This window comes from Macadamia integrifolia, chromosome 13 (assembly GCF_013358625.1).
Source record: "Macadamia integrifolia cultivar HAES 741 chromosome 13, SCU_Mint_v3, whole genome shotgun sequence".
In the NCBI taxonomy this organism is placed as follows: Eukaryota; Viridiplantae; Streptophyta; class Magnoliopsida; order Proteales; family Proteaceae; genus Macadamia; species Macadamia integrifolia.
Genome location: NC_056569.1, coordinates 20093557 through 20107394, shown reverse-complemented (window position 1 = coordinate 20107394; position 13838 = coordinate 20093557). Strand labels below are relative to the sequence as shown.

The window sequence follows — 13838 nt, the reverse complement described above, 5'->3', positions numbered from 1 at the left end:
GGATTAAGGGGAGGAGAGGAGAGGAGAGGAGAGGGGAGGGGAGGGGAGGGGAGGGGAGGGGAGGGGAAGTGAAGTGAAGTGAAGTAAAAATTTCAAGCCTAAAAAGAAAAACACAGTATGATTGTATAAATTATTAAAAATTTCTTACCACATTGGTCTTTTTTGGTATCATTTTCTTTTTTAATTTTACCTATTTTTAACAAAAACCATTAGTGAAAACTATTTTTTATCAAAACATAAAAATGGTTTGGTAACTACTTGATAAAAATAGTTTTTTGTGAGAAATAGTTTGGTAGCCCTATGTACAAAATGGTTTTTTGAAGATTGGGTGAAGAGATGTTCCCTTCACCCGTATTCCTTATGATCCTCTTTCTCTACTTTGGACTGAAGAAGAAGGGGGCAAGGGGTTTGGATTTCTAATTACAAATCAAATGACTACTTTACCCTTTCATATTGGGACTTTTAAGCATGTGCTCATTAAAATTCAGCACAAAATTAACTAAAAATTGATTTTGGCCTAAACACATAAATGACTCGTATCTCTTTTTGGTTTTTGTGTTTTATCAATTCTTTTTTAAATAGAAACAAGCTCCATAAATGATACCAATTGCAACCAAAACTATTTTTGTGAACAAAAATCAAAAAGAAAAATGATACCAAAGAAATTAATATTATGTTTTAGATGTAATTTTTATTTAAATTTTCAAATCCAATAGATTCGGATGGGAACTAAAGTGAAAATTTTGTTACCATATTTAGCAATAATATTTTTTTAATGTAGTTTAGGAACTTTGTAATCATTATCTAATATAATAGCTTAAACTACTTAAATTTCTTATCTTATTAAATAATAACGTTTTTATAGATTTACTCTCTTTTTTCAAATCCAATGATTTTTTTTTTCCGGTAACTCAAATCCAATGAATTTAAATGCAAAGTAAAGGGAAATTCATAATCAAATATAGAATGATTTAAAATTATTTTGATATAATCAGTATGAATTCAAAAATATTTTTTTTTAGGTTTGAAGATTTCACCCGTGTCTTAAATTTCCCTCACAACCAAATAGAGTTATTACATGATAGAAAATGATAATAGTACTTAGTAACACCTAAAATCAGCATGAGAATGTGAGTTATAATTTAAATTCGCCTAATAAGTTGTAGGCCCAATTATTGCCGAGCAGTGGCCCAACAACATGTCCTCTTATGGCCTCACATGGCCCACTCGAGATTAGATTCCTACATGATTGACATATGGTAATTTCGATCGTTGGATAGACTGTGGATGATCTGAATAGGAGACTTGTCAAATTTTAAACTCAAATTCAATCTTATTCTCTCATGTATTGGCATGCATCCCAAATATGTTTATGCACTCCAGTTATCACTATCCACTCTCCCATGGTCCTGCATTTTGAAAGCTATACTTTACCACTTGACAAACTTCGTGTGGACTCAAACTTGACATGTGAGTAAAGGAACTTGATTAATTCAAAAAATATGCAAAATAACATGTTAGATGACTCCCAAATTTTGTGGAGAGCTACACCCCTCGATCCCCTACTAAAGTGTCAAGTTTGACCCCAAATGATCTTTTCCATGTAATAAAATAGAACTTTGAAAATCTTGGATTATGAGAGAGTGTATAATAATGATCAGAGTATCGTAAGAGTCCATGGACATACATGCAGATGTCTGAGTAATTGTGGCCACGTGCCACATTTTCATCCTTTAATGATGTAGGCTGAGGTGGCTTCCTTCCATGTGGCAAGTTTCAGCCAAACAGGCAATGGCTCTAGACCATGTGGGAGAAAGAACAGCTTCCCAATGGCCCTGACGTCCAAATAACTCCTCATAAAAGGTGTGTTGGACTATTCTCCATTTGTAACTCAAACTCTGCAATATATGCCCATCCATCAGAAACAATATATCATTGGCAAGCCTCATTTATGTTTAGGCTAGGCCCATTACTGTAGCATGTCTGTTATCCAACTTCCAAAAACCAAATAACCTGCCTTGATTAATTACTCCACCGGCCCATTCCGTGTACATATATCTTTCGACCGGGAATCACATGTTGGAGGTTCAGATGTCTTGTATTTTGTCGCTTGTAAACATGGACTTATTCTAAAGGGCGGGCTGTTAAGAGGTCGAAGACCTTGAGGCCCGAAGGAATAGATCCACCATGTGCATTATCATCGTTACCGGTGGGGCAATGACGAACTGGCAGGTCATGTGGGTTCGAGGGTGGTAGCCCTCGAGAAAATATTTTGGAACTATATGGTCAGGAATTTCAGTAAATTTTCTATATATGATTCACTATATATTTGCAATGAGGATTATTTCTTTATAACAATCTAAGAGATGTGTGAGGATGAATGAGGGTAAACCTATTTATTCTCCATCAATAGTGAAGCAAAATCTCATCTCACCGTAGACGTAAGTAATCTTGTCGAACCACCTAAATCTTTATGTTCATGGCATAATTGTTGTTTGTAATTTTCATTCATTTTCTCCATTGTTAGCTTCTATTTTTCAAGCACCACAGCAGTGGCATGGGATGGAATCCCCATGCCCAACCAATAGGAGCACAGGAGAGGATGGGACCAATTCATATACAAGGGCCTCTGTCATGGAGGAGAGAGAGTGTGAGAGGGCACATGTCACTGTTGATGTGGGTTAGAGAGTTTGAGAGGGCATATGTCGCCTTTTTTTTTTCTTTTTTTTTGTGGTAAAAAACACATGTCGTAATTGATGTGGGTTTGAGTGTGAGAAGGCATATTAAAAGCTCTATAAGATGATTTAATTTAGAGTTCTTAATTTGTAAGATTGTGACATTCACTATGATGATGCATCTCCTAGTCACATACACAATTTTTATCTGATAATTTCATGCTATATGATAATTACTTGTACGGTCAGGCTGATGTTAAGTCAATTTTTGGACTATAATCAATTATACTTGAGATAGCAAGTGATTCCAAAACCTGAGTTGAGGCAACAGAAAATGGCACTTCGATGCCAAAACTACATGTATGGTCTTACAAGATAGAAAAAAATTTGCTGCAAATCGGGTGTTAGTGAATGTTTTGTGTTATACGTAATTGTAGACGTCGAAATGGAATCTAGCTCCAATTAAAAGAAATATTTTGAAAATAAATTAAAACATAAGAGGGTATTTGACGAATCCATAAGAGAAGGGGATTATTCCATTTTAGAGCATATGATTAAGAAAAAAGAAATTTTTTTTCTGACCAATTTGCAGGAAAAGTTTTTTCCTTTATAGGATCAACTACGAGCAAATAGAGTTTTAAAATAAGTTTTACTTCGAGTAACTAGTTGGTTAATAGACGATCTACACTTCTTGTTGGTCGGTTACATTAGGACTGTAATCATACTAAACTTGATCCTCCCCATATTCAATGGTGGTATTCTTTGACACTGCAATGGTAAATTATTTTTGGTAAAATCCTGCAAGGGTAAACATGGTTTATAAAAAATTTCTAGAGGGAGGGAGAGAATAACATATTTTTTTTTATTAAATGATAATGCCTAGTTGGATGACATTTTTTAAGTAAGTAAAATTTTAAATAGGACCAGGAAGGTGAAAAATTACAATAATTTGCGCCACAATAAGATTCAACATTGACCCCCCCAACACACATACACACGCAAAAGGTTTAAAGTCTCGGTATCTGCATAGTTTTGAAAATTTGATTTTAGGAAACATATTATTGATACACATCGATATACATGGATATCCTACAAATTTCAAAATATACATTGAATGAAACCCATAGGAACATTTAGGGTACACAAAAAATAAGTCCTTTTAAGCATAAGTGAGCATGAATAGACAACCTAAATGATATATAAGTCTATCATAGTAACATATCTTGTGACTTCATATCATTTTAAAAGCATTTTTCCAACAAAAAGAAAACCTTTTTACAATTTTATTAATTCTCAAAATTCTAAAATATAAATTGGAGAAAAGAACATGAGTCTCTTGCATGTGTCTACACCAAGACACAACGGGTGCAAAAAGATCGTGCTACCCTCAACTGAAGATGCTCGCACACGTCCTTCTGTTGGCTACACGTACTGACATGCACCTGCATCAATGGGCATCGTTCTCTTACCCATAAAATATTTAAAAGAAAATTCAAATAACTTTGAACTTGTTAGATGCTTCTATGATACACAAACAAATAGACATGGCCAAATTTATAGCATCAGGACTAACATCCCAAACTATAAAAATTCCAAAATGGGTTTGATTTTGGACACCCAAACAATAATAGATAGAGATTCATCATAGATAGATAGATAGATAGATAGATAGATAGATAGAGACATTGACTTAGCAAAATAAATTTTCATGTCCTTAGAAACCCAAACACTGTTTGGACACTCAACATACAACATGTGGCAATCCAAATGGAATCCTTATATGCACTACTTTGTTTGTGGTGGTGGCTGTTGTTGTTGTGTACATAAGACACTATTACATGGCAAAGGGTATGTAATTGCCTTCCGATCAAGGAATTTGAAGAGGAAAGCGATTTAAGATTGAAAGCAAATCCATTTAAGAGCCCTTCATTGCAATCACTGGCCATGGGGACCCAACACAAATGCCTAAGGAGGCACAGTAGTAAGTAAGAGAGAGAGATTATTAATTCCTCTAATTAATAGGCTGACAATACTGGTGGGGAATATGAGTCTCAGCTACCCTCATTTCATCAGTCTAAGACCCACCCACCTATCTCATCAACTGCACTGTTGTTCCCTTCCCTTATGTGTTATCACTCATAGTTAACAAAAATAGGAGTGGCAAAGAAATGAAAACGAGCGATACGAGTTTTAAACATGTAAATAAAAAAAGGGATCAAATTAACAACAGTATACTAATAAATTAAGAAATTATTACATGAATATTTGTATCTAATGTTCAAAGCAACTATAACATCCAACTTTAATGCATATATATTCCACAACTCATTATAAGTTTATCTAAGACATATTATGATATATCATTCAACGTCAATTCTAAATTCATACATCATAATAAATAAATAAAACATGTCCAAAGTCCTGTTGAGCAATATGGCTTATCTATAATGTTGGTCATTATTGTTAACATAATCAACACACTCCTGAAGTGATACATGTTCAGTTAGAATTGGGGAGTCATCACTTTAGAAACATGTTTCATCAAATACGTTAGCTTGTAGCTAAGTTTTTTATCCATAAATTAAATTTGAGTTGAAGATGATATCATGAGAAATGAAGCCTTTTGAGTCAGCTTCATGTTGGTAAACAAATCAAAAGTCACATGATATCATGAGAAATGAAGCCTTTTGAGTCAGCTTCACGTTGGTAAACAAATCAGAAGTCACATTCAAGTCAAACCTACAGTATTAGTACAAATGGGCACATTGTATAATTTATTTATTTATTTTTGGCTAAAACATTAGATAATTTAGTCAATACTGGTTACTGCAAGTTTTTTTTTATTACATTTTTCAGACACTGAGATATAATTATATATAATTCCACGATTATGGTGCACTAACTGAAATGACCACTCTAGTATATTGACTTTATTAAGGTTGATAGGTACCAAAATATCACCCAATAGATTCAGAACAATTCAAACTCCATATTTCAGAATTATTAGAACTAAGTTTAATAAGAAAATCAAATAGTCCCCATAGATCAGCAGCCATGATAGTTATGAAAGAAAGTGAAAAAAGAAGAGGAAAAAGCCGAATGGTAATAAATTATAAACGACTAAATGATAACACAGTAGATGATGCATATAATTTACCACAAAAGAACTTCCTAATACAGTTCATACAAAAAGCTAAGATATTTTCAAAATTTGACTTAAAATCAGGATTTCATCAAATAGCCATAGAAGAAGAATCTAAACCATGGACAGCTTTTACAACAACTGAAGGACATTACGAATGGAATGTAATGCCTTTCGGATTAAAAAATGCACCTGCAGTTTTTCAAAGAAGAATGGATGATATTTTCTTACCTTACAGAGAATTTTGTATAGTTTAAAATTTTACTATAGCTTCACAATCTGTTCTAAGGGTAAAGCTTCTTAATATTATAAAAAAATCAAAAGCTTGTAATCCTGCTATTACTGCTTCAATTTCACAGTCTATGGGACTTAGATTTTTTCTTTTATGTATGCCAGAGGCATATCTACAGATTTTTTCTTCTGATTTACTGCTATATTCACTAGGTCTAGTTTTTAAAACTGCTCCCCATCCTTCTATTGATCCATCAGTTTCAATAATTTTATATTCTGAATCATATGGATATCTTAGGGGGGGAATATTTTGTACAATTTCTTTTATTTTTTCAATTAAGATTTTGTCTTGTGAGTTAAATTTCTTTTCACCTTTTGGATTTGTTTTAGAATATAATGGTCCTATTATTTTTCCTAAATTAGGAATAAAATCTCTTGCTTGATTTACTAATCCTATGAAGCTTTTTATTTCTTTTGTAGTTTTTAATTCTGTAGGAAATTCTAAAATTTTTGTAGATATATGAGGTTGTAATTTTATTTGTCCTAGTCCTATTTCAAGTCCTAAGAACTTAATTTGATCTTTACCTATTTCCATCTTTTTCTTGGAAACTACTAATCCATGTTTGTAAAATTCTGAAAATATCTTATCAATTTAAGGAACAAAGAAAAGTATTATTATTATTATAAATGGCATTCATGCCTAGAAGATGGGAGACGTGAGGGGAGGGCCAGGGTGGTTCACTTGTTGGAAAATATCTCCAATGGATGAGAAGAAAAAGTGCATTAAGCTCTGTGTGTGTTGGATTTCCATGGTGATCAAGTGGCATTTAGTTGGTCTAATACTAATTGGTCACCCACCCACCTCACCTTATTTAAGAAAAGAAAATCCTGAGTTCCCTTAATTAGTTCCTAAAACGTGCATTGATGGTGCACAAATGCGAGCCAACCAATGGGTTTAACCGGTTAACCCCATATATACTTCAATAACAACTTATGTAAGTAGTGGAAGTATAGATTAAATCACTAATAGAGATTTAAATCCTTAATTATAAATAGTTTAAAGATGTTTGATGTAACATGAATACCACTTCTACTGAAAATGGTACCATTCAGACAGGGCAGTATAATTAAAGATCAACTCATGAAACAGTTAATGCCTCACTTAGAAAATAAATTAAGATAAAACCATATAAATCATCTTTTGAGTATGAGGCTCTTATGGGTTACTAAACGTTTTTTTCTTTCTTGCTAACGACAGATATCCAGGTCAATCCCACAGGGTCATACTGGGTTGAACGAGAACCATTCAACTTTCATTGAAAGTAGTAAAGAACACTAAATGTCCAATGTGAGTGGGCCTCAAAGAGGTAAGAGGAGTTGAACTCAGAACCACATGCATCCTGAGGCAAAGGTCCATTATCAACTTAGCTACCCTCTTGGAGTTAACTAGTGAACTGGTTCAGTTAGTAACCATGCATGTATATCAAGAATGGTGGTTCTAGTGTCTAATGCCTTGATACCAACATCAACTAGTAGAAGCTGGCACTAGGGATGTAAACGGATTGGATACGGATCGAATTCGAATTGGATGTGTTTGGATCCAGATATTTTCTGATCGGATTTGGATACCCCTAAACGAATTCGGATGCGGATCGAATTCGGATTTTCAACTATATGTTTACTCTCTAACTTGTGTAATCTAGACATTCATTCCCCTAATGAATATAATTTGCTCTTAATCCATCTTTCTAAGTTGTTTTAACTATTTTCCTCATTCTCTAGAGCCTGTTTAAACTTCCAAAACCCTCAAAATCATTAATTGATTATTTTATAGGATCTAATAATTATTTTTCAGATAATTCAAATTTTATTCTAAATATCCTTTTAACCAGAAGCTCTTGCATTCTAAATACCCTTTTAACCAGAAGCTCTTGCAATAACCGCGCGATCAGGGAACGTTTTATTCATGGGAGTTATGACAGGCAGCAAAAGTGACGTGAAGAGCACTTTGCAAGTCCCAGAGCCAAAGGAGGAAGATGACTCAATATATATAATTACTTAATTAAATGGCATCTAAAGAAGGAGAAGGAGGAAATGATAAGAAAAGGATGCTTCCAGGCGCCATTAATTCATAGATAGATTTTAATTTTGTTTCTTTCTTTATTTCTCCACCTGTAATAGAATTATTGATACAATTTAATGAGGAGACAACTAACATCGGATTTTAGATCTTCCAAGTAGCTGGGAGTCCTCGTAACTGGGGTACAAGCCCTGGACATTACCCTTTTTTACAATACAACTTTTTGTGATACGTGTTTCTGGCTTCTATCTGTCTTTTTTGTTTCTTTTAAAAGACAATTTTAATGAACCCTAACGATCATGGAGATGGGTGTGCATGCCCTGTAGATCTATTTGCATTGAGACGTGTGATACATATCAAATGGGTCCATAATTGTCATGGCGTCGATTTGGCATCTTAATGGAAAAAGAAATTCATGATAGTGTTACAATTTATGTGACTCACAAATGGTGGTCGTCATTGGCTGATAAACATTGCTATGGCATCGCTATGGACGCCAAGTCATGCTTGATTCACTAAGCGGTCGATTTTTTGTAAAATACAAGGTGATTTTGATAGGGCTACGTTGACTTTTGATAATTTGATGTTGCTTAATGTTGGTTTTATATGTTATAGGGATTGTAAGCTTGTAGTATACCAAATAACTTTAGAAAATAGGAGAAATAAAAAAATAACATACTAATTAACTTTTGAAAATAGAAAAAATAAAAAATGACACATGGGCGATTTGACCATCATGGCAACACTATAATGTGCGGTTCATCGCCAAATCAATTAGCCACCCCTCCATCAACTTGGATCAATTTGACGCCGTGACAACTATGAATAGGCCCACATTGTACTGGTATTTTATTAAATATTATTTTTTTATTTTTTTTATTATGAAGATTTTTATTAATGGACTGAATTTTCCCAATAAGGCCAAGATGAATGAGAATTTATTTCTATTTGCCAAGCGGATTTAGATATGTAGAGTAGATATGGAGGTATTTGAGAAAATTCTAAAATTTTATAGGGATTTGTAAAACTTAGGACGAAGTGGTGAAGAACTTTTTTCTTACTTAGTGCTCATTACAAGTAAATCTGATATATCTTTTGTTGGAGAGGGATGTATAGGCTGCTTTCTTAATACCTATATCAAGAAACATAAAGAAACTAAAAGATTTAAGCAAAGATGACACAAAGATTTAACGTGGTTCATATATACATCAATCTAATGTGCTACATCCACAAGCGAAGCTGAACATGATTCACTAAGCGATGGAAGAGAAAAAAAAAAAGGGAGGGAAAAAGAACGCTACTCATCTACGCTCTCTAAGCCTAGACACAGGAAACTGTGAAAACTATATGGTAGAGGTGTCTTTTCACAATGTCCTATCACTGGGTGTAAAAAGCACGGGAGGGTAGTGTTCTTTCACCAAAAAAATAATATGATAGAGATATCTCAAGAACACCAAATGTTGCAACAAGTGCTCTCCCCATAAACCTTAACATGAAAAATGTTCAAAATCATTATCCTTCTTACTTATCTAGCTTAAGCCCTTTGCTACTATCACAAACCTCACAAAATTGGAAGCTCTTTTTAATGCTCAAGATTTGGTTGAAATTCTTAAAATCCATCTATCTTTATCCTGCAAGAGGATAAACTTGTTAGGTCTTCTTCAACCAATGGATTTTTCACTGTTTAAAGTGCTTACCATCTTCTATCAAATATCAAGGCGGCCAAGAAGATTGAAGTGGCAGTCTATTCCAGAGCCGGTATGGAACAGTATTTGGTCGGTTAAGGATTTGAGAAGCTACTGACAGAATATGATAACAGGGATGTGATTTCCTATTTACTAAAAGAGATTGCATATTCTCCCCTACAGATCAGATAAATCTTAGAAGATATTCTCTTTTTAGCTTATTCTATTGTTGATTGTAAATTTACTTTTATTCCAAGAAGGATTACCAATTTGGCTAACTCTTTGTCTAGGAGGACCTTATCGGTGATGTGTAAGATTGTTTGGCCGAATTTTAATCCATGACTGCAAGGGATATTTATTTATTTATTTCACTCCTTGCCTTGAAAGAACGGATTCAAATGAATAAATAAATAGATATTTAACTTCATACCCATTTGAATGTAAGGGATGGGACTGGAGAATTGATGAGTACTTGAATCATAGGACATGAACCCTTAAAATGGGTTTAAAAAAAAAAATTAAGGTGATTGATTGCTGACCCACTATTAGGCTCCGTTTGGTATCATTCTAAAAAAACGTTTCTGGAGTTTTTCGTTCTATTGGAACAAAAAAACGGAATCTTCTGTTTGGTGCACTTACGGTCCGTTTCTGTTTTTTTGGAACAAAAAGTGAAAAAAAAACTGAAAAAACGAGGTTGGACGGAACTCCAAAATGGAGTTCCGTCTTCCCAATTTCGTTCCATTTTACAAAAAAAAAAAAATTCCCGATAAAAATCTGAAATTTTGAAACACCATTTTTTCGTTTAAAAACTGCGTTTTGACACAGAAACTGAAATTTTCATTTTTGACACGAAACGGCGTTTCTGGAACAAAAACTATACCAAACAGGGCCTTAGCAAAGTGTTAAACGTTTTCGTTTAAATTGCGTTTTGTCATATGCTTCCAAAGATACGGGAAAAAGTGACAAAAGATAAGCATTTCTATTTTAAACATGTTCCCACCTTTTTCTTATCGCTTTTTAAGACTTGACTTTTTGAACATATCATTTACGTGATTGATAATATCTCTCTCTCTCTCCTGAACTCAGATCGATCTGATTCTTTCACCAACTTAAAGCTAACTCAATGGCCTATATTTCTCATGATAACACCTTCAACTCAAGTTCAATGCACAGACCCTGAAATTAAGCTACAGACTGATGCATTTGTTGAAATTTTTTTTTAAAGTAATAAGACTCCTAACTCCAACTAAACATGTATTACTCCAAGAGTGTGTTGACTATGTTGATAATAATGAACAAATGTCATAGACTCATAGCCAAGCCATTTTGCTCAATAAGACTTTGGATATATATGATGTATGAATTTAGAATTGGTGTTAGATGATATTCAATGATATGTCTTAGAACTTAAAATGAGACATGGGATTTATGCATTAATATATTATAGTTGTTTTGAACATTAGATGCAGGTATTCATGTAATAATTTCTTAATTTATATGAATATACTATCTCTTTTCTATTCAATTTATTTGTATTCTACACATTTAAAACACGTACCATCCATTTCCCTTTTTTTTTCCGAAATTTTTCATTGTTTAAAACTTATACGATCCATTTACATTTTTTTGTCATTCTTATATTTTGCTATTTTTTTTTTTTAGTAAAGAAAAGAATGTTCTATGGTAGTGATCATAATCCCGAGACTGCCATTCCCGTATTTTGCTAACTATTGTAACAGATTGTGTATTCTAAGTACGTATCTGAAACTTTTTTTTATTTTGGGTTGGTGGGGGGGGGGGGTGTTATATAAAGTAGCATACACACTAACCGAATGAGGAGGACATGGTTAGTAATAAAGATGATATTGGGGTTAACTTGTAAAATACTTTTTGATACGATAAAGACAAAGAAACCACTACTAGTCTACTTGGCATCTTTATCTAGGATAGGTCATATGACTCAGATATAGCATACTGCCACATCTCCGGAACTGGCAAAAGATCAAAAAGAAGTCCACTTTTGTGGAAGTGGACCCTGCTCTACTCTATCCCCATTCCCCACTGTGTGTGTGTGCACGTGTGACACTCACTCACATACTCTCCAGTCTTATACTATTGTAAACCGTCAGATCTCTGATATGTAGGATCCACGGCTCAAAATCAAAGCAGCAGACATAGTTGTAGGATTCGGTTTCTCTCCTCAGTGGTTATTGTTCAATTCTTGTCTATCTAGGTGAGCCACAGATGATGAGATGATAATCCAATAGTTCTTGATAACTCGTTCTTCAAAGTTTTACCAGCGTTTTGTTTTCTGTGTCTTTCTCAATTCATTGGATAACACCTCGCCATGTATTACTCCATGACATATGAATTAACGGGGAGATGGCCGCTAAGAAGAGACGGATTCATAGTTTTACAGTAGCGTGATTACAGGGCATCATGATCGTGCTTTTACCTGACGAGGTTGTTGCGTGCGCGTGTCTATAAAATGAGAGCCAAGTTTGTGAAGCAGCGACAAGGTGAGGAAGGAAAAGAAGACCTGAAGGAGACCAGATGGCCTTTGGGGGATGGTAGTAGCTGAAGCCGAACCCTAACTTTTAGTAGTGGAAGCTTAGTTTTGGGAAACGATTATGAAGGGTTTTCTTGAATGCGTACCTTGCTGTGGTGGCCACGCATTCCGACTCCGGCAGACGGTGGTGCCGACCACTCCACCGCGTAGGGATGACACACGCTCTTTCGGATATGGCCGTCGCCGTAGTTTGAACACCTCCAACTCGGTCTCTTCCTCCTCGTCATCGTCTACTGCGGCTCAGTGGCAACCTAAGCTTTGCTCGATTTCAGAGGATAAAGCGATTTCGACAGTGGTAGAGAAAGCAGAGGAAGCTGCCAGATCCAGCAAGAAAGTTTCCCGCAAGAACTCTTCAAGAGCTAAAATTCGTGTCCGTACCTCATATGGCGATGATTTCGGGTAAAATTCAAATTTGGGATTAATTTTTCTTTACTCTTATTTTAAATTTTTAGGGATCTTCAGACTTCAATTTACTGAGTCTCTGCAGTTGACCCCTGTACGGTACCATCGTTTCCCTGTTCCTCTTCGTCTCCATATATATCTGATCTAATCCATCTTCGAGGGTCCTTTGAAGTTTCCAACTTCTCTCTCTCTCTCTCTCTCTCTCTCTCTCTCTCTCTCTCGCTTCAATCAATTCTTTCACGTGAATAACGGGAAAGAAGAGAAGTTGAAAAGAATATTCTGGTTTAGCCTGATTCAGAAAAGTTAGTAAATTTCGGTAGGATTCAAGGATCATAACTAATTGAAATTCAATTAGATTAATGAAATGAAATCCTTCTCTTTTTTTTTTTTTTTTTTTTTGGATGGATGATTATATAAGGACTGAAATTAAAGAAGGGTTTTCCATTGTTTGTGGTTTGTGCTGTTTACAGGCGAGCTTCGGTTCCATTGGCCATCCCTGCGTTCTCTCCGACTGCATTCTTATTTTGATTCATCCCCAGATGGCTTCTATGTCTTGGCAGTTGGCATTGGTATGGGAAATTTCATTGACTGAGGGAGAGTGTACATTTGTAGAAGTATATTTATATCATCTTCATGAGCTGTATGAAGTCTGATTCTCTAGATGAGATGAGAGATCCTTGCTGAGGCAATTACCGACAACAGCAGCAAAAAAAGAAAGGGAGAGATCCAGATCTGTTGTTTCAGTTCTGAATAACTCTGGGAATCGATGTAATTGCATCTAGATGATGGGCTTATTAAATCGTTTAGCTTTTTTTTTTTCGGATTTATAGTATAGCCGTCATTTTTTTTTTTTTTGTTGGTTGCTGTATCAGCTTCTCTTAGAATTATTAATTTATTTTTTTTAGCGTATAGTATAGCCTTCAAATTTTTTTTTTTTTTTTTTTTTGGGGGAAGGATATAGCCTTCTATTATAAACTTATTAAATTAATTGCTATTGGAGCCCGAAATTAAGGACAGTTACTAGATAACTATTTCATCTATTAATTATAAAATG

The 13838-nt window shown here is 34.5% G+C and overlaps 1 protein-coding gene across 1 annotated transcript; it reads left to right on the top strand.

The window, feature by feature from the left end:
* Nucleotides 1-12077: 12077 nt before the first annotated feature.
* On the top strand, nucleotides 12078-13609 carry LOC122059355. Its single transcript, XM_042622090.1, has 2 exons — nucleotides 12078-12781; nucleotides 13255-13609. Exons 1-2 carry the CDS (start codon nucleotides 12444-12446, stop codon nucleotides 13310-13312), a joined length of 396 nt encoding a protein of 131 aa, XP_042478024.1. The 5' UTR covers nucleotides 12078-12443; the 3' UTR covers nucleotides 13313-13609.
* The last annotated feature ends 229 nt before the right edge of the window (nucleotides 13610-13838 follow it).

Excerpts from the sequence above, each read along its gene's own strand:
- LOC122059355 (XM_042622090.1), top strand. The coding sequence starts at position 12,444 with ATGAAGGGTTTTCTTGAATGCGTACCTTGCTGTGGTGGCCACGCATTC. Across the intron at positions 12,782-13,254 it reads TCATATGGCGATGATTTCGG|GCGAGCTTCGGTTCCATTGG; the intron begins GTAAAATTCAAA and ends TGCTGTTTACAG.